This window comes from Aotus nancymaae, unplaced genomic scaffold, assembly GCF_030222135.1.
Source record: "Aotus nancymaae isolate 86718 unplaced genomic scaffold, 86718_ANA_hifiasm-v0.15.2.pri h1tg000007l, whole genome shotgun sequence".
Taxonomy (NCBI): Eukaryota; Metazoa; Chordata; class Mammalia; order Primates; family Aotidae; genus Aotus; species Aotus nancymaae.
This window is the reverse complement of record NW_026988418.1, coordinates 7,721,326-7,747,689: the sequence shown is the minus strand read 5'-3', so window position 1 is coordinate 7,747,689 and position 26,364 is coordinate 7,721,326. Positions and strand designations below refer to the sequence as shown.

Sequence of the window (26,364 nt, the reverse complement as noted above, 5' to 3'; positions counted from 1 at the left end):
TTTTCAAAGTGGCAACTTTGAATAGAATTACAGACCCTGAGCATGTGCACAGTGAGGCCTCTGCCCTGGCAGAGCTGCACCTAGTTCATAAACCAGGTGCCTTTTAGGATTGTTCTAGAGAGCTAGGGTCCCTGGGGAAATGCCCACAGAAGGAGCATATCTCTGGATATGCTGGAGCCTGGAACTGGGCTGACATCATTCTGTTTAAGGCTCATGCCTTCAAGGTTGAGTGGTCCTAGGTAAGTCATTCACCATCCTGGGCCTCTGTTTCTTCTTCTTTAAAATGGGGTTGATGATGGCCCCTGTCAGGCTCACTGGACACAAGAACTGTAAAATCGTTGGCCCATGTTTGCTCCTTTATTTAAATTTCTAGAAAAGTTTTTTTTCTTTCTATTTTTTTTTGAAATGGAGTTTTCCTCTTGTTGCCCAGGCTGGAGTGCAATGGCTCGATCTCAGCTCACTCACCGCAACCTCCGCCTCCCAAGTTCAAGCGATTCTCCTGCCTCAGCCTCCCAAGTAGCTGAGATTACAGGCATGCACCATCATGCCTGGCTAATTTTTTGTATTTTTAGTAGAGATGGGGTTTCTGCATCTTGGTCTGGCTGGTCTTGAACTCCTGACCTCAGGTGATCCGCCCACCTCGGCCTCCCAAAGTGCTGGGATTACAGGCATGAGTCACCGTGCCTGGCCTTCTAGAAAAGTTTCTGAGGGAAATGTGTGAAAAAAGATCTTTGTGGGAGATGATGGGGCCTTGCCTGTGTTAAAATCATTCATTCAGAAAATGTTTGCTGAGGTCTTCTGGGTGCCCCGGCCAGTGCCAGGGCTTCAGAGCTGAGGAATGCTACTTCGTGGGAGGTGAAATGAGCCCTTTTGGCTGAGGCAGGTCAATGTTCTCAGCCGTGTTCCTGGTTCCACCACAGGGTTAAGTTGCCAGATCCAGCCTGTCCTTCCATGGAAGCACCTAAGCCTTCAGGATGCTCAGAGGCTCACGCAAATCTCCTCACAAGTCCCCAGGCCAGGTGCTCCCCTGAGTTCCCTGACCTGCACAGCTGAGGGTTAATGCTCTTGACCACCTCAAGGGTGGACAAGTAGGAATCCAGGAGTCCCTGGAAGAGGTGGGCCTAGCACGAGGGACAGCCTTAGAAGGCCACAAATACAAGGTCAAGAAATCAGCAGTTGCTCAAGTCAGCAGAGGTGGTAGGAGTGTGTATTGGAGGTGGTGAGTGAAAAGTCCTGTGTTCAAGAAATGTGTTTTGTTTGGCTTATATCCCCAAAGCATAGCACGGTGTCTGACACGTGTAGGCAGATAGTAACTAAAATGTGCTGTTTTGAATTGAATTAAATTGAGTTGAGATGGCCCTGGCCCACCCCTGGGTGCCAGGGCAGGGGGAGGAAGCTAGGGAAGTGCCTGGAGCTGAGGTGGTTCCCATTAGTCCTCCCTGGTGATCCATCAGGACAGCTTGATCATTTAGGCAGAAGAGAGTCCCCACTCTGAGCCTTGTTGGCTTAGGGGGAATCCCCTGTCTACTTATGCATAGACTCAAGCCTCTATCTTCTGCTGGCCTCTCCTGCCCGGCTTAAGCCAGTCTCCTCCTGTTCCCTACACTCCACACCCTTCCCTCATCTCTTGGAACCTGCCACACCTTTTTTTACCCCAGTGCCTTCCCATGTGGCTTTATTTCCCCCCAGAGCCCCATATTCCCACCCCATAACTTAATTAACTCCTGCTCATCCCTCAGGGCTCAGCTTAAAGTTTGCTTCCTCAGGGATGCTTTCCCTGACTCCTAGACTTGATCAAGTCTCCCTCTCCCTATGTACTTTTCCACAGCACCCTGCTCTCCCCATTTATAGCATTTAATCGCAGTTGTAATTAAGAAATTGTTTGAAAGTTGTTTAATGCCTGTCTACCTCACTAGATTGTAAGTTCCCTGAAGGCAAGAAACGTGTTTTGTTTGGCTTATATCCCCAAAGCATAGTGCAGTGTCTGACACGTGTAGGCATATAGTAAATAAAATGTGCTGTTTTGAATTGAGTTAAATTAAGTTGAGATGGCCTGGCCCACCCCTGGGTGCCAGGGCAGGGGAAGGCAGCTAGGGAAGTGCCTGGAGCTGAGGTGGTTCCCATTAGTCCTCATGATTAATTCACAGCCACACTGTGATGGAGTGGGCTTGTCCCCAGTCAGCGCCTCCGCTGGGGCCCACCTGTTAGCGACAAACAAACAAAGGGGATAAATAATGCATTGGGAGCTGAGCCAGGCAAGGCGGCGGTATTGAAATTAATAGGGATTAGCTGAGCAGCTTGAGGATGAAATATTTACCAGGTGGGACAGGGCTTAGGGAGGGCATCCCCCCCTTCCCAGAGTCCCTAGGCATAGCTAGGCCCTTCTCCAGGGCATCATTGGCTAGGACTGGGGAGCCCCAGCACTACCACTGCCACCCTGGCTGCCTGGGTTTGCAGGACAGGCTGGCCAGACAGATGAAAGCTCAGGTTCCAGCCAGTCTCCTGGCACAGTGAAGTCCTGGAGAAACCAAGATGCTAGAAGGGAATGGAGGTAGGGAAGGGGCTGAACGCTTCAGGGCTTTGGAAGCTAGAGACAAAGACCATGGCAGGGTTTCAGGGCCTGGACATGTCAAGGCTTTGGGTGGCAAATGTCAGGAGTAGGTTTGCCTGTGATCTTACCCTTCTTTCTTTTCCTCTAGTCCTTCCTTTCTTCTTTTCAGTGTGTGTTTACTGAGGGTCTCTGTGTATAACATCTGTGCCCTCAAAGAGTTCATGGTCTAGCACGAGGTGAGGGAGAGGCAGTTACTACACGTGAAGAATTGGCTGCTGTGGGAGCACACAGAAGAGGTTTCTAACACAAAGGTGTGATGGAGGGAAGGCACCTAGAGGAAGTGCTAGCAAGCCTGGGTTCTGAGAAGAGAGGACAATGAGCCAGGTGAGAAGTGGGGAGCAGTTTTCCAGGCAGAAGGCATAGGACTTGAAAACCCAAAGGGCGAATAAGCCTGAACTTGGCTGTATAACAGGAAAGTGGGAATGATGAGACCAGAGATGTAAACAGGTCCAGAACCCAGACTTTTATAAAGGGGTTTGAATGTAGTGGGAGCTGAGTCAGGCAAGGTGGCAATATTGAACTTAACGGGGATTAGCTGAGCAGTCCTGAGAGCAGTGAGGAGCCACCGGAGGTGGTGCTGGTGGTGGTGGTTTTAATTTTTGACTCTTAAACTTTTTACTTAGGATTAATTTTACATTTGTAGGAAAGTTTCTTTGTATCCCTTACCTAGCTTTCCCTCATGTTAACATCTTACATAATCACAATACAATTGTCGATTCCAGAAAATTAACATTAGTACTATGCTACATTAAAGACCTTATTAGATCAGGTGTGGTGGTGCATGCCTGTAATCCCAGCTACTTGGGAGACTGAGGCACCAGAATTGCCTGAACCTGGGAGGCAGAAATGCAGTGAGCTGAGATTGAGCCACTGCACTCAAGCCTAGGCAACAGAGAGAAATCCTATCTCAAAAAAAAAACACACAAAAAAAACCCACCTTATTTTAATTTCACTAATGTCCTTTTTCTGCTCCAGGATCATTGAAGGGCTTTAAGACAGGGAGTGAAATGACCAGATTGGTGGTTTAAAAGGACACCATGGAAGAAAGATTGGCCGGGGAACTGCTATTACCTAGATGAGAGATGATGGTGACCTGGACCAGGATGGTGGTAATAGGAATATGGGCTTAGAAATTATTGTAAAATATATGGTAATTAGACACCCAAGAGTGATAAGTTTGCCCGAGGTGAGGGGTGGAGAGAGTGAGAAGGGAAGAGGACCAGTGGCAGCTCTGAGCAATACCCTTATCTAAGACGTGGTCAGAAGAAAGGGAATGTTCACAGGACCCAAGGAGAATTGATGGAAAGTAAGGGTGGATCACTGAAGCCCAGGGAAGAGAGCTTCAAGGAGTGGACTGTTCACCAATTGTCCATCAATCAAAACCTGAAAAGCTTTATCCTTATGATTCATAGGGATCATTAAAGAAAGCAGTGTTGGTAAAGCAGTGATCAGATTGCAAGGCAGGAGATGAGGAAATAAGATCTTGAGTGTAAACAACTCTGAAGTTCGCCTCTAAAAGGGAGGAGAGATTGAGCACTAGCCAAATGGAAAAGGGAGTTAAAGGGAGACTTTTTTACTCCCAAGATGGGAGAGAGTTAATATATTTAAATGCTTATGTGAAGGAACCAGTGCAGAAGAAAAAAGTGAAGCTGTATCAGAGGAAATAGAAATAGTCAATAATATAAGAACCTTGAAAAGGCCTGGATTTTGGGTTGGACCCTACCCAGGTGGAGTGGAAGGGATGGGCTTAGAAAGTGACATCAGGTTTGGCCCTCTCTTGTGATAAGATAAGAGGACTCGGGCAGACTCAGGAGAGTGGCTTCTGTGTGGCTCCTGTGAAGTAAGAGATAAGATTGTTGGCATGGGTGAGGGGTTTGGGGTTATGTTGAGGGTAGGGGATTTGAGATTTGTGGAAAGTGGAGAAACTTGAAATTGTTACTAGGGGTGAAGGGAGAGAGGGTACACATTGATCAGGAACACTGAAGATAGGCTGGGAAGTTTTATATACCAGCTGAGGCTGATGACTCTGATTTTATAAGTGGCACTAGTCTATATAGTTGTGATTTTCTCTAGTCACACGCTCCAGGTGGCAGGCACAGAGAAGGCAGAGTTTGGGTTTTTCCAGGCAAGGGTGACAAAGAAAAGGTAATAAGAGAGTTGAGGATTGGCAAGAAAAAGACTGAAATGATGGACCATGGATTCCAGGCTCCAAAGGCAGACATGTCAGTTATGTTGCTAGGACAGAAACTGTGATTTTTCCCTTCTTTTTCACTAAATAGAACCCCTGTGTAATAATCTGTGTGTACCCAGTTAAAAGACTACTTTTTTAGTTTTCCAGACAGCTAGGTACAACCATGTCTCTGAGCTCCAGCCAGTGAAACAAAAGGAAATGTGTTGTCTGGGACTTCCAGGGATGATACTTAAAGCGAAACAACTCAGCTGGGAAATACACTAGTCTTGCCTTTTCCCATCTTCCCCCTTCCTTTCTCCTGGAATGCAGATTTGATGGTTGGAACTCCAGCAGCTATTTTTGACTATGAAATAGTTTGAGGATTGGAAACCATGTGCTGAGAATGGCAGGGCAGAAAGAATTCTACAGAGTCTGATGACTTTGTGGAACTGTAGGGCTTTTAGTCAACTTATATTGCAACCATACTCATAAAATGCCTTTCTTAGTAAAGCTGTATTTCTTCCCTCTCTGTTTTCACTTAGGTTTCAGTCTAAACTTGACTCTTTTAGCCTTTTTTGTAACATGGCCTGTGTCCTGAGATATAGCAAGAAACAATTTGATCAAATGTTTCAAGAGAGCAAAAAAAAAAGGTGTGGGGAGGGGGGGACCAACTTCCCAGCCTGAAATAGCAGTGTCCTCTTTGTCCTTCGGCCTGCCTCCTTTATTCAGTGAGTTCTGTGTTATAAGGTCCATTCCTTATGTCATTCTCCTTCCTGCCATTAACATTCTGTATCAGTTAGTATACTTTGAGCTGCAAGAAAAAGAAACCCCAATTTTAAATATCTTAAATAATAAGGGGATATATTATCTCACAAAAGAAATTTGGAGGTAAGGCAGATTCTAAGGGTGGTTAATTCAGCATCTCAGCAATGTTATCAAGGACCCAGATTTTTTTCCATTTTTCTGTTCTTTCATCTTCAGCATGGTCTTCACAGGCTAACTCCCCTCAAGATTGGAAGATGGCTTCTGCAGTCCCAGACATTATGTGCAGATATGAAAACATCCAGCAGAATATAAAGGACTGTTTTTCCCTCATGCTTGTCTCCGTAAGAGAAGAAATTTTCCTTGAAGGCCCTTCAGCAAACTTACCCTCATGTCTCAGTAGCCAGAGCACATGCCCATCCCAAGGGAGAAAGGATCACCAAAAATGACTCAGACCAAGGAGGATTAATTTTGATTACTTGAAGGAGTAGTGGGCTCTGCCAACAGGGCAGAAGAGGGTGGCTGTTGGGTATATCATCAAAAGTGAACAAGGGCCAGGCCTGATGGTTCATGTCTATAATCCCAACACTTTGGGAGGCTGAAGTAGGAGGATCACTTGAGGCCAAGAGTTCAAGACCAGCCTTGGTAACACAGCAAGACCCAGATCTACAAAAAAAAAAAAAAAAAAAATTAGCTGGTTATGGTAGCATACCTGTAGTCCCAGCTGCTCGGGAGGCTGATGCAGGAGGATTGCTTGGGCCCAGGAGGTTGAGACTGCAGTGAGCTATGACAGAGCCACTGCACTCCTGCTTGGGTGACAGAGTAAGATTGTAACTCAAAGAAAAAGAAGTGGGCAAGGAAAAATATAAATACAGGAGAGACGATATATATGGAGAGAGTAAGGGTATAAATTTTGAGGTTTCAGTGAATGAAAGAGAAAGTATACAGACAGGTTAGGCATCCCTAATCTGAAAGTCCCAAATCCAGAATGCTCCAAAATCCAAAACTTTTTGATTGCCAACATGACACCACAGTGGAAAATTACACACCTGACCTCATGTCACAGTCAAAACTTTAACTCACAAAATTATAAAAACTGTTATATAAAATTACCTTCAGGGTATGTGCATAAAGAAATATAATTCCATGTTTAAACTTGGGTCCCCATCCCCAAGATATCTCATGTATATGCAAATATTGTACAATCTGAAAAAATCCAAAATCCCCAAACATTTTGGATAATAACCTTGTTATTGTCAGAAACCAGGGATATTTGGATTTAACATTTCAAAGGAAGAGTAGTAGGATGTTTAAAAGGTTGAGTGTGTTACTGTGAAAATGGGTAGAAATTAGATACCATGGAGAAGGCCATTAGTGCTGAAGTCAAAGAACGAAGAGGCCAGCAACAAGATTTCTCAAAGGTCAGGATATAGAGGTTGTGGCAGGCAGGTCTCGGGAGGGAGGTGGCTGTGATCTGGATTGATAGTGCGTGCTCACAAGAAAGGCTCCAGATAGGCTGCTAGCACATGTGTCTGGGGCCAAGTCAAAGGTCCTGGTACTCTCCAGCTGCCTGGGGCAGCACAGGCAAGTGGCATAACCTCTCTGTATCTCAGTGTCCTCGTTTTGCAACGAATCTGTCCTGGTAGTTCAGGCCATTCTGGAAGAGGGTGAGACCCTGATGCCTTCCTATTGGAACCACTACAGGGCCCAGAAGACTGATGTGGCTGCCAGGGATGGCAGATCTGCTCAGCTGTTCTCAGTAGCCAACCACTCCCTGGCTGGGTTCCCTTCACTTGGCCATAGGTGATATGGCTATAACCTGGCACTTCTAGCTGTGGCATCCCAGACCAGGAGGAAGGTGAGGCTTCCTGGCCCCTCTACCTGGATGGGGCCTTGGCTGGGATTGAGTTGGGGGAGGCAGGCATCCTCTGTAATGGCCAGAGCAGCCGCCCTGTTACTACGGCGTATTTCACTTTTAATTCTGACATATAATGTAATGATCTTTTTTAAGGCCCGATGATATTATCTGCCTGACTAGATTATTGAGTCTTCATCATCTCCAGATAAATTTATGGCCAGGACGAGGCTCAGGATTTATCATCAGTCAATAGAGCTCGATACTCTAACAAGGCGTGTAATAAGATATACATATTTAATGATCCAGGGGAGGAGTGCTAACGGGAGCTGAGTGAGTGGTCCGTGGGGCTGGGGCTCTGCCCTAGGGTTGCCATGGCTGTGGGGACATGGATGTGATCTTTGCACTGTGGTCCCCAACTCTGGTCTTTCTCAGGACTGCCTCAGTCTCCTCCTTCCCAAGAGCCTGAGGAAGGGAGAGCTAGGGAAAAGTAGAGGCAGCATCAGGGTCAGGCCAGAGCTGGGGCCCAAGTATCTTCAGCTCAAGGCGAGTATGCACCCCCTGAGAATTCCGCTCCTGCTTCCAGGCCTTGGAAGGGTTGGGGGTGTCCTTAGACCTGTACACCCAGGCCCCTGAGCATTAGGGCGGGCCCACAAGGGAGGGAGTGCTGGGGCTGCGTGCCCAGGCCGCACTGATGGTGACGGATGGTTTTTCATTATAGCCTCTCAGGTCCTGCCCGCGCCCTGTGTGGAAATTCTATTTATTCCCTAATTTGTAAAAATTCCCTCTTTATCTGATCCCAATCAGGGCGGGGTAATTGGCTCTCTGGGGCAGCGGCTGGGGTCCTTGATGAAGAGCTATGTGGATGTACCCAGCCCGGCCCCCACCCAGCCTGCCACCAGGGCCCACAATTAATAATGATTTGCAAATGGCAGACAAGCAATAACACAGAAAGATGTGGCGTCCGTGCTGCCTCTTCATTTCCTTCCCTCGCAGATATAAATGGCCACAGAACAAAAACCCAGCACTATAAATTCTAGAATTAGTTATTCACCGGGATAAATGGGGCCCAGAGCCACCAACCACTCTCCCTGCCACCATTCTTGCCTGCTTCCAGGTTCTGGCCCCAGGTCTGTTCTTGAGCGTGGCCCCTGGCTCTTCTGCCTCTTTGGCTCCCAGCATAATTCTTAGCTTCTTCCCACCACTCCAGCTACCTCCTCCTGTGTGGCCGAGACTTGGGAGTGGTCACCTGGTCTGGGCCTGTAGCCTCCTCTGCAGTGATGAGCCAGCAGGTGGGATTCACCACCCCCACCACCACCTCCTCTTGTGGACCTCCCTGGCTGCCCAACCTGGCTTCTGTACTCATTTTGTATTGGGTTTGAATGAAGTTGACATGTCCTGCCAGGTCTGGGAGTCTGGATCAGGGTTGGTCTTTGGGTATCATCTTTGGCATTTGGGACCAATCCTGTCCTTTGCCTAGCCAAATCTGAGTTGGGTTCCTGGTGGCCAAATATGCTGTAAGCAACATAAGGGGTTTGATGCTGTGCTTACTGGTCAGGCAGTTCTGGGATGCTGGCAGAGGGGTTTCCAGGCACCGTGCCCTCCCGGCCAGGCACATCCCCCCCCACCCCACCGCCCCCAAGTGGCTGTGAGCTGGCGGGTAATGGGCGTGTAATGGCCTCATTTCCATGCCTGGCCTCCAGGAGCAGCGGTAAGTGTTTGATTGCCTTAATTTCCAAACACATCATTATCCCAGCTTTACCAGCGCTTAATAAACACTTTATGAGGATTTTTTTAAAAACATCTTTGGTCCGCATACTTCTCTGAAGTGATAAACTCTAATTAAGTCTAATATTTAAAAATATGGTAATGGTGAGTTGTTTGAATAAGTGGACTGCATTTCTGTAATTTCATTATTACGTAAAACACGCTAATTATTTGGCGCGTGCTTATTACGGTGAGAGAAATCGCCTGCTAATCAAGATGAAATTGCCTTTTCCCCTTATTGTGGAACCATCGTCATCCTTCACCATCAGCCTGTGGCACCTCCAGGCACCTCGGTGGGGTGGAGGGGGCTGAGGGGAGGGGCTGAAAGGGGTCACTTTGGAGTGGAGGCTGTAAGGACCCTGTCTGGGGGAGGGGTAGGAAGCTATGGGAACCATGGCTGTGGGGAGAAGGGAGTGTGTGTCTGGGAGGTGTGTCAGGTGTGCCAAGGTGGCCATGAATGGGGGCTTGGGACTCTGTGGTCCATGTCTGAGACAAGGAACTGGGTGAGGGTAGGGGGATATTAGGATATTGTTGGAATAACATTATTTTTAGATGTTATTGAAATAACAGAAATAATAACTAACCCAGCTACTGTTTTAAGCACTTAACGAATAACTCATTTCATCTTTTTAACAATGCTTTGAGGGAAGTTGTTGCTATAATTATCATTTTAGAGAAGAAGAAACCAAAACAAAGAGATGTTAATAAAATTCAGGAACTTGCTCAAGTTCACATGGTTATTAAATGGTAGAGTTTGGATTCAAACTCAGAAGCAGGATATACTGGGGCCCTCTGGTGTGTCAGTCCTAAACTCACTGCCTTGGCCCCCATCTTTCTTCTAAGCTAACATTTGATGCTAAACCTTAAACTGCACCCAGCTGTTGGGTCCCCATCACAGGGTTGCCAGATTTAGCAAATACAGGACCACTAGTTAAATTTGAATTTCAGATAAACAGTTTTTTATTATAAAAAATTATAATATAAGTATGTCCTATATGGAGCTAGGGCTGCATTTAATCTGGCAGTCCTTGTCAGGCAGGCCTAGGCACTGGCACTTTGCTCTCAGGGCATTACTGCAGCCAGGATGTCTAGACAGACCGATGTGGCAACAGTGAGGTTCTAGAATGTGGACACACCCAGGGATCCTGCTGTCTTTACATGCATGGTTCCTGCTCCTTGCACTGTTCTCTGCAACCTCCTCCCAACCACCCTACCCTATCTCTGCTGGACCCTGTTCCATGGACTGTCACCCCATTCCTCACCACGTCCTGAAGATCACTAATAAAGTGTGTTACCAAGCTAAGCATTCCACAGGCAGGAGGCCTGTGGAGACTCCAGCAGACCTCAGAATGTACCTGCATGTTCCTTTAGGCCACACTGCCTCTTAGTCCCATAAGATCAACAGCTTGCCACCCCACTGCCCCTCCTGTTCCCCTAGTTTGATTGGCTTCTTTGATCATTTCATGTACATTCTCTCCTGCCTCCAACAGACCCATGTATGGGAATTGTATATATGATAGAGGTGTCATTTCAAAAGGGTGAGGAAAGTGTAGACAGTTCAATCAATGGTGGTAGGACAATTGGCTATCTATTACGGGGAAAAAAGGTTAGTTTTTATTTCTTACCACACACAAAAATAAATTCCAGACAGATTGAAAAGTTAAATATTTAAAAAACGGAAGTATTAGAAGAAAACATAGGAGAGTGTGTGTGTGTGTGTGTGTGTGTGTGTGTGTGTGTGTTTGTTTAATAATGCTGGGATAGAAAAATAGACATTAAGCCTAGAAACCATACAGAAATGCCTGACAAATTTAGATGTTCCATAGGAATATGACTTAACTCATCCAAAACTAAGTTCATTACTGCCCTAAATTTGCACCTTCTCTGGTATGCCTTATCTCAGGGAGTGGTCCTGCCGTCCCAATCCCCCCATTAAGGCTTGCTCATTCTGTTTCCTAAAAGTTGTCTTACCTCCATCCACTTCCCCCACATTATCAATAGATCTTCTGCTCCATTTCCACCACTCTGGTCTAGTTCTGGGCCATTATTTCTGGTCTGGACCATAGTACAATCTGCTAATTGATCTCTCTGCCCTTGGGGATAATCCTTCTAATCTTGTCTTCACACCTAGGATGATAATTTTGAAACATAGATCTGGTACTGTCATTTCCCTCCTTAAACATGTAAATATCTACCCATCATTCTCAGAATAATAACATCTTAAGCTCCTTAGTTTAGCATTTGGGTTCTTCAAGATCCCCTTTAGTCACTCACTGACCACCAGCTTCATCTCTTGCTACTCCCTTCTGATTCTTCATCCCCCCGCCCACCCATCTGATAAACTTATTTATTTATTTTTTGGACATTCCACATTTCACTTCCATAAATGTGCCTATACTATTATACTGAGAACATCTTCCTCACTCCAACATTAACTGGCTGGGCTAGCTCCCTCCCCCATCCCCTAAGACCTCTCCTTAACTTTGGAATCTTTTTCTGATCCTCAAACAGAACGAGATGACTTTTCTATGTGTCCTTTTCTCATAACACTGCACCCCTGACAGAGCTGTCTTTGAGTTCCTTGAGGGCAGGGAGCTACAGAGTCTTGCACATCCCTCAGAAGCAGTATAGTACAAGATCACTGAGCACACAGGTGTCAATGCATGTTTGCTAAATGAATGGACCTCCAACTTCTTGGGTCCCTTTCCTCCTGAGGGTCTCCGTAGCCCAGGCCCTGCTTCCTGTCCTCTACCACTCAGTTCCCAGGTAAGTGCCACTAATGGAGAATATCAGCCTTAGGTTGTTTGCCCTTCATGAGCTCTTTCTGGGTGTCCTAAGTGATCTGAGCAACTCTTCTGTGTGCAGGTTCTTTGTCAGACAGACATTTGACTGTCCTTGGGCCCAGCCAACAAGCTTATCCTTCCTTGTTAGGTGCTACCCCAACTAATCTTTTCTCAGGGATTTATGCAGCGGCACTCCTCACATTATGGTCTTGGCAATATAAAAATATTTCCAACATTGAGAGTATTAATGCTTCAAAAAAGAGGAGAGGGTCATCTTGTCACAAATTGATGATCCTGCAGAAACATAAAAACAGGTTAGCCTGGCCAGGTGCGGTGGCTTACGCCTGTAATCCCAGCCCTTTGGGAGGCCTAGATACAAGAATTGGAGGCAGAGGTTGCAGTGAGCTGAGATTACTCCACTGCACTCCAGCCTGGGTGACAGAGCGAGACCGTCTCAAAACAAAACAGAACCAAAGGTTAGCCTTCTAGAATTTGAAGGTAAGGAAGACTTACTCTTGGAGGCCTCTGTTGTGGGTGCAGGGCTGTGCTCCCTGCAACCCTACTCCTACACTACAGCAGCTTCATGCTGGCCTCCTTAGCTCAATGAGAGGTGCTGGAAGACAAGCCTGCTAACCCAAGTGGCTCCCAGAGCTTCAAGCAGAAAACTTTCCAAGAGACTATGTTGCCACCAGACTCACCCTGCTGTTCTCTCTCTCTGAACTTTTGGCCTATTAAAAGCCCCAGATCTGTCTCTAGTGCTTCTGCCAAGTTTCCTCACTTTATAGCAGGGCCATAGACTTAAAAAACAAAAAACAGTAGTTTGCATGGACTCATCAATGAGGCTTCTAGGGCTGGAAAAAGAGCCTACGGCTGGAAGCCCATGACTGCCATTCCACTGATTTGCTAGGAGAACCAGAGCAAATTTATTCCTTTCCCTGGCCTCTCTTTATTATAGTGGGCCAACTGCAACAAGTTAGACTCCAGAAATACCCGGTAAACAGGATCCATAGTCAGAATTTGGAGTGAAGCCTGCCAGCCCCTATCAGTCATCTGTGCTATCAGTTGTATGGTTTACACTTTCTCACCACTGGATCCTCCAGAAAACTAGCTTCCTTGCCTTTTCTTCAGAAAGAGGAGGTAATCCAAGCATAAAGAATGGCATGTGCAAAGACGTGGATGCAACACTTTGTTCAGTCTTCACAGTAACAGCAAGGCCATTATCACCCTAGTGGAGGAACCTAAGTATTTAGAGACGCTAAGCCCTTGCTGTGTGTTACGCAGCCAGTGGGTGAAGTTAAGATTGGAAACATGTCTGTCTGGCTCCAAAACTCACTTTGCCATTTTTAGAAAACAGTGAGTGGGTCCTGAGATTGGAGTCCAGGGATTGAGGGTTGAGCATGGCAGAAACCAGAGGTAGCAGGGATCAATTTTTGCAGAGCCTTTGAGACATAATACAGAAGTGTAGACTTTAAACCGAGGGCAAGGAGAGCTACTGAATGGCTTTAAAGAGGAAGAACATGATCAGATTTATGTAAGAAAGATCACTGGCTATAAGAGAATGAATTCAAGGGACAGGCTGTTGTAATCCGAGACAATTAGGCAGAGAATAAGAGAAAATCTGCAAAAGTTCATACTTAATAGGATTTGGAGAGTGAGGGCAGAGTGGCAACATGACTCTCAAGTTTCTTCTTTGGACATATTGGGTGGATTATGGTACCATTCACTGGGATGGAGAACATAGCAGGGTGAGGGGTAAGAAGCCTCTTGGGGAGAAAATTAGCTCATGATTAGACGTTTTGAGTTTCTTTATCTAGAAAGAGATGTTCAGGATTATGTGGAGTGAAGCCCAGAAGCTGTCCAGGCTGGAGACGGTGATCTTCAGACGGCAGCTGAAACTCACAATTAGATGAAGTTATCCAGTGTGTAGAGTGGGGAGAGGTCAAGGACAGAGACTGGGACATGAGGACCTTCTTCCAGCACAGGCCCAGGCACAGGTGGGAGATCAGTGCTTGCCCACTGGATCGCTGGTGACCTGGGGGTTGGGGTTGGGACAGTCACTTGGGCCAGGGGAAGCAAATTGAATGATATGTCCAGCAGTGAGGGAGGAGCCAGATGAAGTCAATAGAAAACTAATTTTCTTTTCTGCTGGAAGAAATGAGGTGTGTGGCCGCTGGGTAATTGCAGATAACGAGGGGACTTATTCTTAATATGCACAGCGGCCATGGTCCCTAGGGTGCAGGAGACAGGAAGGATTGGAGGTGCCCTGACAGGGCCAGACTTATTTGGGAAGAAAATCACCCTATCATAGTCCCTCTATTGGCACCATCACAGCCCATGGTTCCCATCCTAACCCCTCCCTCTCCGAGGCCCCTTCCTGTTCCATTCCCCTTCCTGTCAACTGCCTAGCACAGCCCCTCCCTCCTCCACCCTCTACCCCCACAGCACAGGCACACACACTAAGAGAGACAAATGATGGGGCCTCAGCTGAGCGGGGCGCGTGTCCGGCCCATAAACCACGGGGATGGGTCATGTCTGGAGTTGCCATGGCCGCCACTACCCACCCATCTGTCTTCCCACTGTTCTGCCTCAGACCAGCCCTTACGGCTTCCTGAGTCCCTGGGGGAAGGTGTCACCTCTCCATGCCCACATCCACTTCGGGTACATCCACGCTGAGCTTTGCAAGACAGGACCCTGTCTGACTTGCCTGCTCAAAGCAGGCTTTGCAGAGCTAGGATCTGGCTAGTGATAAAAGGCCTGGGCTGACCCTCCCACTGCCCTTTGCTAGTGCTGAAGGGTCCCCCTTCCTAGGCTAAGGTCCTGGCAAGGGTGGGCCTTGACATGCAGAGGTTTCCTGACCCCACCTTGACCTTACTACCTCCCATGCTTGATTATGACATTGATGTACAATATTTCTACAATCACGGCATCGATCCTATGAAGGCTGCTGGTGGTGGAAGCCCTGGTTATGGCCCAGCAGCATCTAAGGGAGGTGGAGAAGAGGCAGGTGAGGGGATGAGTTGGCTGCTATAGGCGGCTGAACTGAAAAACTCACGCACTCGCTGTTTCTCCTAGGCTTCCTCTAGGGGAATAAGCTCTGGGCAGGTACACCTTCTGCAGGTGGTAGTGGTGGTGGTGGAACAAACCCTGGCCTATGGCCGTGATACCGAGGGCCCAGAGGCTTGATCCTGCAGCCTCCAGGGTTCTAGGACAGTTGAAAGCATCCAATACTGGAGAAACTGCTTGTGAGAGTCTGACACATACAGACATATTCCACATGAGGTATGGGGAGAAAGAGGGCCCAAAAAAGTGACCAGCACCCACTTTGAGCCTACTGGGACAGAGGCAGGACTTTTGCTGATGTATACAGGAGTGTCTGCTGTGAGGAGGACCACAAATCTGGACCCTCCCCATCCTGTCAGGGCTGCACAGGAACAGGTGCCCAGGCAAGCCCAGGACACAGGGCAGGTGTGTTTCCCAGCGCCCTGGCCCAGCAGTGCCGAGCCTTATGCCTTGTCACCAGTGATTATGGCCTGGGTCACATCTCCCACACACACGAAAGTGCCGGCAAAGTCACCCTGGCCATGGGTGTGATGAATGGCCGCGCAGTAATGAAATGGAGACATCAAGGCGGGTGGCGGGAAGACGGAGTGTGGCGGACGGGCCGTCCCCACGCGGCGGCAACAAGAAGGATCGCCCAGCGGCCGGGGGCCGTCAAGGGAGAAATTACACATTTACTCTGCCTTTTTCTTACTGCGACGGCGCCCATACATCACCGCTGGGGCCGGGGCGGGACATGCCGGCCAATTTCCAGCATGAATTATGGAACTGAGAAGCATCGAGACCAGGCTTCCTGCCAGCCCAGCATCACCCAGCCCGAACCGAAGCTAGGGATGCTGCCACCAGGGGATGGGACCACCCTCTCTAGAGCCTGTGGCTCCTGAATCTGACCCTGCTTCCCACCCCCACCCTTGTAAGAGCACCTGTGGGCGTGAAGGGGAAGGATCTGGGGCTGATCTAAATGTCTTCTCTTCTTTTTAGACGACTGCAAGAACATTGCCAACATCATGAAGACACTCGCCTACCGAGGCTTCATCTTCAAGCAGACATCGAAGCCGTTCTGATCGGCCAAGGACAGGATGGGGCAGGACAGGGTAGCTGTTTGGCCCAGCCCAGAATCATCCTCTCCCTCGCCAGAGGGGAAGAGGGAGAGTGGCATAGCTCTGCGTCCAGAGTGTCCCCCAGCTGCCCTGTGGGCTTGTGCCCTTGGCAAGGGCTTGGCCACTTGGCCCTTCTGGAGCAGACACTTTGTGACCCCCCCATCCCCACCCCTCGATCTCAGCCCAGTATCAGCCCCTCCCATTGTGGGCCTGGGCTAGGGGGACCCAGGCACTCATCGCCTCCTCCCTGGTACACAGGCTTCTGTGGGGCCAAGTCCCCCCTGTGCCCCCTCCCATCCATAGTGCATGGTGTGTGGTGCCCCCAGGGCTCCAGGACAGATCAGGCCCCACCTTGTGTCTACCCCCATCCCCGCTGTGAACGTGCCACTGAATAAAGTCGGGGAAACGAGGCACTGGGGGTGTGTGCAAAACCATGTGTGTGTGTGAGGCTGCTGCTGCACTAAAGCTCTCAGGATGTGAAGGTAGGTAGAGAATGCTCCAGACTGCCTCTGTGCACAAGGCCATCTGTGTGTGACTGGCCATCACTGCAGCACCTGTGACACCCTCACTCAATATGTACGCATCTGTGGAAGTGTGGGGACTATCAGCACAGGCTGTCTGCAAAGTCATCTTGAGTGAGTGTAAACCACAGGTGCTCTGAGGTGCAGGAGTTTGGGTAAAACTGGTAGTGATTAGTGGTCAGAGAGCTGCTAAGGACCTCAACACAGGCAAACCTACCTGCCACCCCATGGAGTGGCTGTGACAATCCGCTCCTGGCCCAACCCTCCCACTAGGGGCATCAGAAGTGGTAGAAAGGAAAAGGAAGCAGTCTGGTCCAACTCAGCAACTCTATTTACATAACAGCATCGCCCACACCCCGTAGGGCCTCTCACGGCTTCTTGGCTTTCTTCACAGAAGATGAGCTGGAGGCTGACTCCCGTCGCTTTCTCTGAGGACACACAGAAGGCGCTGAGGTCAGTGAACCCCCAAGGCCTGAGTCAGGCTTGGTGCATGTGTTTCACACGCTCAGTGACAAGGATGCCCACTGGTCAACCATGCCTACCCTGGGTCTCAGACCGGCACAGAAATGATGATGATTCCTGCTGCAGGCACTAGAGGGAAAGGAGCCCCTACATCACGTGCATGCCTCCCAGCCTGTCCAGGCTCTTACCGAATTGGGCGTGAGGGGTGCACCCACGACATCGATGATGGTGTCCTTGGGGTCAGGGCCAAGTCCGGGTTCAGTCACTGCTGGCTCAGCAGAGGCCGGGCCTGGGCCTGATGCTGGTGTGGCAGGGCCCCCCAGCACACCAGCCCGGGCCAGTGCCTCGTGACGGTGCCGCAGCATCTGCAGCTCATACTCGCAGTTGGCACAGGCCTGCTTGAGCTCGTAGAGCAGCACCAGGTCACTTCGCAGCTCATTGAACATGTGCACCAGCTCCTCCGTAGGTGTCGGACTCAGCTCTGCAGGCAGGCCGTGGGCAGCACAGGGGCACAGCTCAGGTGTGGTAGAGGGTCAGCAACAGGAACTATCCTCCCCCTGCCCAGCCTGTATCCACAGCCTTGGGTGGGTACACCCTATGGGGCCCAGTCCCCATACTCACCCACACCAAGCTCCAGCAGCATCTGTTCCAGGGCCTTGATCTTCTTCTGACCCACAGAGCTTGGCAGCTTCATCTGCAATGAAACCAGGCAAGCTAAGCCTCTCCTAGCCATAAGACGCTTAGGATGAAGGGGACAAAAGGCAGTGGGAAAGAGGGGTGGAAGAGACGGTAACACATAGAGGTTAACTATGAGCCAGAAAAGGAAATAGCCAGGAAGCTGAATATAATGAAACCTGTGACCTTAGTCTGGCCACATCCCTGAGATCCTGGTGAGGCCACCTCTGCAGCAATCTCCTATGGCTCTAGCGCCACTTGCCTGCCCCGTGGAGCTGAGAGCAGAGAGCCCAGGGCCTAAACATGCTAAATGAGGTAACTCACGTACCCGTTGGCTCCTCAGCGTGACACCTGCAGACTTGAAGTCTGGAAACTTGATGCCTGCAGTCTCAGGAACAGCCTGGGGGAGAAAGCATTATGGAGACCAAGGTGTTGTAGGGAGAGGGCCCAGCACCCCATCAGCACTGAGTGCTCTCAGAACCCTCCAGTTGGGGCGGGGCCTTGTGCCAGGTGACCCTTCCACCCTGAGCTGGGCTGGCTGAGCCTCCGCACCGGCTTCTCAGCCTCCTTTTTCTGCGGTAGCTTCTTCTTGGGGGCCTTGCGTTCCGTGCGCCGCTGCTCTGCAGTGGTATCTGCTGCTGTGATCAGCTTCTGCAGGTCCTGGCTGCGTTTCTCCCGCTCCTTCTTCCGGGCCTCGATCTTGCGCAGCTCCTGCAGCAGGTACTCCTCCTCTGCCACCTGGGAAAGTGAGGGATGCAAAGTGTGTGAGGGCACTTGCAGGAGAGAGGGTAGACATGGAGGTGACGGGGTGCTCAGCTGTGTATGAGGGAATCTGAGAAGTAAGGGATCATGAGGGAGGTGAAGGGCTACGAAATCAGGGGGGATGCCTGTGAGAGGTAGGAATGGGCTCAGGGCAGGTAATAGGGTATCGGTGGGAGGCACAGGGACCTGCGAGTGGGAGGTGAGAGCTGCGGAGGATGGAGGGAATGGGCAAGGGGTTTGGGGCATGGAGCACAGGTATGCGGCCTTGGGCTAACCTGCTCTGGGGTCCGGTTGTATAGCCGCTCGAGCTGTTCCTTCCGCCGTCGTTCATGCCCAGCATCAAATACTGGTATCTTAAGGTCTGTGCCTGGCACAGCCCGCACATTGGCAAGCTTAGCACAGATGTGGTAGTACCGTTCCTTCAAGTCTTCCACAGAACGCTTCTGAGGAGCAAGACAGGATGGAAGAATAAACATTCAGGGGCATGTGGAAGGGATGCATAAAAGTAGGGCCTACTAGACCCAGGAGCTGGGCACACATGCAAATGCATAATGGCTCACCTTGAACTGCTGGTGGTCATACCGGTCATGGATAACAACAAAACGCAGGTCAAAGCGGCGGCTGAGGTCAAAGAGGTGGTCAGTTTCTGCCTTAGTCCAAGCATCATCATGGAGATAAAGCTGGTACTCCTGCTCCGAGTACACAGGTACCTGCACAGTCTACTGGCACAGAGGGACACAGTAGGGGCATGCCCACATCATGTCATGTCCAGCTGGCTCCAGCCCCCTGTGACCACAGCTGCTCCCGTTTGTTGCCAGCCCCTGGGCATGTGCCCTTGCAGCATGGAGTGAGAAAAGAACCTCTCTGCTTGACTAGAGGCCATAGCAGAGTTTGGGACTGCAGCCTGCCTCTGATTCATTCCAGGAGCAACTTCACTATGTCTTCAGCTATGGAGCCTCATTAATGGGACAGACACTCCTGCCCCCCATGGTAAGGTGAGGGGCCCACATGTAAGTGCTTCTGTGGAGTCCAAAGATCAACTCTGGAGCAAGACAGATGGTTAAATACCTGAAGAAAGGCCCAGCAGCCCCTAGTCCATACAACTCTTGTCTGAAGCACTACTGCCACCCAGTGGGAACAGTGGGACTTGCCACTCCCCAGAGTTTGCCAACGTCAGGTCTACAGAATATAGAGATGGGCCTGAATCCTACTCCCAACATATGCAGCCCTGCCAATGCCCCTTCCTCCCTTCTCCCACACACCCAATCTTACAGACCTCCCCCAGAGACAAACAGCACTACCACCAGCTGGGTCTGTCAGAGACCCAAGGATGGAGTCAATGCTAGACTAAATCAGGGAAATCTCTCTTCTCAGTTAAAGACCACAGCCAGCTCCAAAACTGGTCGCCTTTTGGATATCTCCTACTGGAGTCTTCCATGCACCTCAGACTTAGCTCAGAACTGAACTCATGGTCCTCCCTCAAACATTATCTTCTCCAGTCTGGATTTCAATCACTATCACCATCACCCAATCCAGTTGCTCAAGCCAGAAACCTGGGCGGCATCTTTAATTCCTACCTTTCCCCCTTGACTTCTCCCCTTCACCAAATCTGTGGCTTTTACCTCCAAAATTTCTGTCTCCGTTGCCACTTCCTAGTTCAGCCTACCACTGTCACTTGCCTGCATCAGAGAAATAGCCTCCCTGCTGAGCTCTGCCTTCATTCAATCCTCCTCCAATCAATTCTCCATCTGCAGCTAAGACATCGTGATCTCTTTGAACAGTGCTACTTAAAGGACAGTCTGCAAACCAGTGCTGTTTACAGTTATCCCTGGTCTAGGATAAGAGTGGAAACTGAGAGCAGACACTGAAAAACTTACATAACAATTTTACAGTAGTTGTATGCTGTGCTGTGGAATCTAATATGAAGAAACATGGACTTGTATTTGTCTTTATAATGTTATTATCTTTATCAGTCTCTGATGGATTGGAAATAAAATAGAAAACTGTCCTTCACCACAGATAATTTGAGACACACTGTCCTAGTGTTCTAGAATATATATAATTCCCCCTGACCATCCCTTATTAAACTCCTCAGAGACTCTCCATCTAAGATAAAGCAGCTTCTAGATAATTCATAAACTCCTCAAGAGCAAGGGTTGTCCAGTGCATCTCCCACCGTTAGGACTCAGCACACTGTACCTATCAGTGACTACCAGATCCGTTAATGAACACACAAATAAATGACCAGGCCTCCTCCCACAGCCACTGTCCCTCATGAACCCGAAATTGCAGCCAAATCACTAGCAGTTTCTAGAACATACCATACTTCGCCCTTGACCTCTGCTCTTGCCTGAAATGCCTTCCACTTCCACATTCCTTCTACCTAGATAACTTTCTCATCCTTTCGAGCTCTCAGGCATCATCTCCTCTGGGAAGTCTCTCTGGTTTCCCAGGTTTGGTTACATATTTCTCCTATGCATTTTAATTCAATTTAACTAAAAAAACAAAAACAGAAACTCAGGGCCAGGTGCGGTGGCTCACACCTATAATCCCAACACTTTGGGAGGCTGAGGTGGGTGGGCTGCTTGAGTCCAAGAGTTCAAGACCACCCTGGGAAACACGGTAAAACTCGATCTCTAAAAAAGACACAAAAATTAGGCATGTTGGTACACGCTGGTGGTCCCAGCTACTTAAAAGGCTGAGGTGGGAGGATCGCTTGAGCCCTGGAGATGGAGGATGCAATGAGCTGAGATCATACCACTGCATTCCAGCCTGGCTGACAGAGACCCTGTCTCAAAGAAGGAAAAAAGAAAAAAAAACCCTCAGGAACTGTGCAGCCAGTCCTCTCAAGTAGCTCATAGTCAAGTGAAGACATTTTTTTCATTCATTCAACAAATATTTATCAGGGGCCTGCAATACCTATGCTGGAGACACAGTGCTGAATATGACAGGCAGGGATCTTAGCCTCTTAAAGCTCATACTGTAGCTGAAAAAATAATTTTGGTACAGTGTGGCAAGTTTGACACATAGGGTATAACAAGTGACACTCCAGCCTGGGGACAAAGATTAGTTAGAGAAGAGGTAAATGAGACCTGGTTCAGTCTTAAGGTTAAGTAAAAGGGAACCCATGAGAGAAGATGGGGAAAAGAATCCTAGGCACAGGGAGCAACACAAACACATTCATGAGGGAAAGACAGCCTGATGTGTGTACCTGGCAGTTGGGGACATATTGGGGAAACAAGGGTGAGACAGGAGGTATGAAAAGAGCTGGCACGCCAGCAGAGGCCAGCTTCTAGAGGCCTATATGCCTGCTAAGGAGCCCAGAACCCATCTGTGCATGGCAGCCAATAAGGCTCATCGTAAGGAGTCAAATGGTCATGCCTCTCTTTCACAAAGACCACCCTGGCAGCAGTGAGGACGGAGAAGTTAAATGAGTCTGGGAGACCAGCTAGCAGATTTTAGAAATAATGCCAGTGAGAAGTGAAGAGGACAGAACTAAAACAGCAGAGGGGAAGAGAGAGAAAATGGCAGGCTTGAGAGGCTTTAGGAGATAAAAACCACAGGATTTGGATGTGAAGGGTGAGGGAAGATGCTCTCCTGGGTGACTCCTGTGTTTCTGGCTTGAGTAAGACAGTGGATGGGGGCACTACTGACAGAGAGGGACTGCCAGGAGGAGCAATATTGGGGAGGAAGATTGTTACTTCATTTTACTCCAACTCCATTTTCTACCCCATCAAAGATCTTTCTAAAACTCAAGAGGTAAGGCATCTGAGGCAATGGGAGGGAAGGTTGGATGAGACAAACTGAAGTGGAGACAAAAGAATATTCCTTTTGTATATTCATCCCCTATGCCAGGCCCCTGGTCCAAGCTGAGTTATTGCTGGTCGAGATTACTGACGCTCAGCAGAGCAGGGCCTTCCCAGACTCACCCAGCCAGTGACAGGCACAGCTAGACTGGGCCAGGATTTCCTAGCCCATTACTTAAGCCAGTATACAGTGTGGCCTCACAGTTGCTGCAGTTTTAGACAGATCACCATGATCTTCCTAAAATTCACATCTGATCCTAACATTACTGTGGCTAAAATCTACCACTGGCTACCAAAGACAAGAGGGTAAAGCCCGAATTCCTGGGCCTGGTTACCAAGGCTCTGCTTGGCCTGGCCACTGCTGACCTCTCAGGCCTCATCTCCCACCATGTCCTACACCTCAGGCTTTAGGCTTCATCAACATGGAAATGCCCATAGCATCCCATACATGTGAACTTAAAAAAAATTTTATTCATTCCTTGACCATGCTGTTCCTGCCGCCTGAAGTCACTGCACTCCTTTCATAATACCACCTGGTGACATCCTTCAAGACTGACTCTACCTACTCCAGGAAGTTTCCATGACGTTCAGGTCCTCCCAGTATGGCATGTATCCCAGCAAATTATAATTGCCTGTACCTCCCCCAACCCTTTCCCCAACAATATGGAGTTTTTCAAAGACATTGTGTCTGATTCATTTTTGTGTCTTCAATGCCTGGGGCTTGAATTGGCACAGAGCAGTATTTACTAAATACAAAATGAATATTCTTTCATCTCCACCTCAACTTAGCCTTCCCTGCAATTGCCTCAGATCCTTCACCTCTTACTTGTCCCTTCTCAGTCTTACATCTCCAGCCTTTCCCTCTATTGGGTCTGAGGAGTCTAAGGATAATGGTAAAATGGAAGAAAACCATGTTTGGGGAAGGGGGAAAAAGATGGCTGCATACCTGGCCATGCTCAGTCTGAGAAGCCTGTAAGTCATCCAGGGGGAGGCATCCAGGTGCAGTTGGATATACTGGGCTGAGAAGAGAGAGGCTGGAACTTGAGTCCTGGTTTGAATCCCTAGTGCTTTTGAGCTCTCAGTCTAGGTTATTCCAGGCTGCAGCAGCTGTGAGGCCACATTGTACACTGGCTTAAGTAATTGATTAGGAAACCCTAGCCCAATCTAGCTCTGCCTGTCACTGGCTGGAAGAATGTGGGAAGGCCCTGCTCTGCTGAGCTGGAGTAATCTAGACCAGAGATAACTCAGCTTGGACTAAGGGGCTGGCATAGGAGATGAAGAATATAGTCAGTGATATGATTTATTATGGAAACAGAATCAACAGGACTCAATAAATAGATGCCACTGGCATCTAGCTCAAATGCCACCTTCTCAGAGAGGCCCTTCCTGACCAACCTATTGAAGGTAGGACTCCCCTACGCCTACAAGTTCAGTCTATCCCATTTCATATCCATTCAAATCCTGGTTTCATGTTATTGGTGGCTCTTATTTGAAAGACTCCAATTTATTTCCTTACATGTTTGTTGTTTTCCCCTACCTTGTTTGTCCTATTGTTGATTTAAATACTGTGAGGGTTAAAGGAAAAGACTAAGTCAAGGACAATCCCCCAAGTTCCTGATTTGGGCAACTGGGTGGAAAATGGTGCCATTCACTGAGATGGGGAACAGATTTGGGACAGACAAAGCAAGAGAAGATGATGAGCTCTGTTCAGGGTACCTACCTGATCTAAGGTACCTGTGTGGCATTCAGAAAGAGATATTAGTAAATGACTGGATGTGAAGGAACCATGGCTTTGGATTGGTGACAGAGGGTAACTGAGGCCACAGGGTTCATACTAAGGAAGTATACAGCGACAAGAGCAGAGCACCTAGGATACATCTCTGAGGAACAGCAACATTTGCAAGGCCAAGAGAAGGCATGAAAAACCAGAGCAGGTCTGGGGAAGAACAGGATCCCTTGGGCAGAAAAGACCCATGGAGTCCCACTCTGCATGCATTGCCACAAGGACTGGGTGGGTAACCACATGCATTGCCACGAGGACTGGGTGGGTAACCACAGTTGGGCATAAGCGTGCCCCTGGAGCCAACCCTAGGAGACTGGAGAGCTTGCACAAATGGCTCAAAGTTGGAGGGCAATCTTGGGCTGTGTTTGAATGAAAGTAGCTCACCTTATTGAATCTGGCAAAGGGGTAGTCCTTGCCCTCCTCCGCTGCACGTCGCCAGTGGAAGAACATTGCTCCATCCTTGCGAGCCGGGTTGGTGAATGGCATCCACTTCCAAGGCCGCACCTTCTTGGAGCCCAACTTGGCCTTCACTGTACGGTAGCCCTGACCAGTGTCACTGGGTAGCAGTGGGGGTGCATCCCTGGCAGTGAGGTTTAGGGAGGTGGGAGGTTAGAATCAGAAGGGGTGTTAAAGAGCTTTTTGTCCCAGGGAGCTGTCCTGGAGCAAGAGATTTCAGGTCCTCTTGCATCCTCCTAAGCAAGCAGGAGCCCTGGCTGGGGAGCAGAGAATTGGAAGAGAAAACTAGGAGTTAGGGACATGGCAGGTGAATCAGGGCCCAGAACCTGGGGGACTTAGGATTCCAATACTTGCTTCTTGTCAGAGTAGAGCAGAGCATAGACCTCCCGGTGCATGCCCTCAGGCCTCTTGAAAGTCAATGTCTCAGAGGACTTCTTGGATTTTTTCTGAGGAAGGAAACCACAGAAAGGAACCACAGCCTACACCCCCTTTCCTGAAAATTATTTAGTCCAGTTCAATCCCTGAACAAACCAGCACCTACAAGGTCAATGACAGGTATACTGACATACTGTAAAGGCACAGAAACCCACTCCCAAGGACACCACCCTACCCCCAAATCACAGCAGTCCGGGCCCCATCCCACCATCTCTGTCACAATGTCTTGATCTCTCCCCCACAATATCTTGCAAACATCACACTCGCCTAGTCCTCTTATCTCTTAGAGGTGTCACACCCTCTTGGTCCCACCATCTCCCACGATGTCCCACCTCCTCCCTCCCATCAAGGATGACACAAATTCTCTGTCCCGTTATGTCACCCCTTTTGTCGCCCAACTCACTAGAAGTGTAACGCCCATCCCTTGCCCCATCTCTCTTCCGCTGTCACTCCTCCCCATCTTCACTCCCCTACTCTCCCCTAGCCAACGCTTTCAGGTGCCCCTGCTACCTTGTCCGGGTTGATAATGTCCTTCTTGCTGATGGTCCCAGAGGCTGCATCCCCTTCTGGACCTCCGAGTTCTAGAATGTCCCGTACATCCGCGCCCGTAGCCATCGCGCCTGAGAGATGGGGGAGCGACCCAAGGTCAAGGGTCAGTGCCTGAGGAAGGACCAGGCTCAGGTCAGCGGACAGGGACGCTCCAGACCCAAGTGGAGGCAAAATGAAGAAACGGGCCGCGAGGAAAAGGGTGGTCCAGGTCAGGTCGGGGTACTGCCTGTGTCCCACCGCTTGGATGTTCCTAACGGCCCCTTCAGCCACCTGGCCCCTCACGCCTCCGCACCTGGGTCCCGCGGCTGCAGCCCCCACTACCACTCCCCCGTCCCCGCCAAGCCGCGGCAGAAACTTCCGGCGGTGCTCATTTGAAACGCGGCCGACAGAAACACTTCCGGTCGACGTTTCAGAAAATGGAGCCGACTGGCAACCTAGGGCGAAAGCTACTGGCCGCGCTGAGCTTGCCACCGTTTGCTTCTCCCGCGAGCCGGTTTGCATTGGTGCACTGCCTTCTTTCTGGCATTTTCCCTTTACGATGCTCCGCTGCATCTCAGGCAATGAAAAGAGATACCAGAACTCTGACCTTGGGAAGTCACTTCATTTCTCTGAACCTGTTTCTTCATTTGCAGAATGGAAATTGTAATGGCACCTGTATACACTGAAATACCAAGAATCCATGTAAAACATTAGCACAATGCCTGGGACATTTTTTAATTAAATGAGTTAATGATTAGAATTGCCCCCTGTTCATTAAGTGCTAATATGTACCAGGCACTGTGCTAAGCTTGGAGGTGAAGAGAGAACACT

At 49.2% G+C, this 26,364-nt stretch overlaps 2 protein-coding genes across 12 annotated transcripts in view; one reads left to right on the top strand and one right to left on the bottom strand.

The window, feature by feature from the left end:
* The window catches only part of ERI3 (ERI1 exoribonuclease family member 3), a 134,390-nt gene extending 117,851 nt beyond the window's left edge, over positions 1-16,539 (top strand). For 5 of the 9 annotated variants that reach the window (XM_021673339.2, XM_012434661.2, XM_012434658.2 and 2 more), the window contains one exon: positions 15,987-16,539. In XM_021673339.2, the coding sequence (XP_021529014.1) occupies positions 15,987-16,069 (83 nt within the window). In that variant the 3' untranslated portion in view covers positions 16,070-16,539. The remainder of the gene's footprint in view (positions 1-15,986) is intronic. The other 4 variants (XM_064372283.1, XM_012434662.2, XM_012434660.2 and 1 more) reach the window with 2 other exon arrangements.
* Positions 16,540-16,939: 400 nt separating this feature from the next.
* Positions 16,940-25,914, bottom strand: DMAP1 (DNA methyltransferase 1 associated protein 1). 3 transcript variants are annotated; one of them, XM_012434652.2, is made up of 11 exons: positions 25,847-25,914; positions 25,516-25,625; positions 24,925-25,016; positions 24,499-24,694; positions 19,086-19,244; positions 18,801-18,968; positions 18,316-18,501; positions 18,092-18,163; positions 17,710-17,782; positions 17,277-17,569; positions 16,940-17,054 (listed from the first exon to the last, which is right to left on the bottom strand). In XM_012434652.2, the coding sequence occupies exons 2-11, from the start codon at positions 25,618-25,620 to the stop codon at positions 16,995-16,997; spliced, it is 1,404 nt and encodes a 467-aa protein (XP_012290075.1). In that variant the 5' UTR covers positions 25,621-25,625; positions 25,847-25,914; the 3' UTR covers positions 16,940-16,994. The 3 variants fall into 3 exon arrangements, with proteins under 3 accessions (XP_012290075.1, XP_012290073.1, XP_064228351.1); XM_012434650.2 differs by having other exon boundaries at positions 25,516-25,665; positions 25,847-25,909; XM_064372281.1 differs by lacking the exons at positions 24,925-25,016; positions 25,516-25,625; positions 25,847-25,914 and adding an exon at positions 23,278-23,350 and having other exon boundaries at positions 24,499-24,660.
* Between the last annotated feature and the right edge of the window lie 450 nt (positions 25,915-26,364).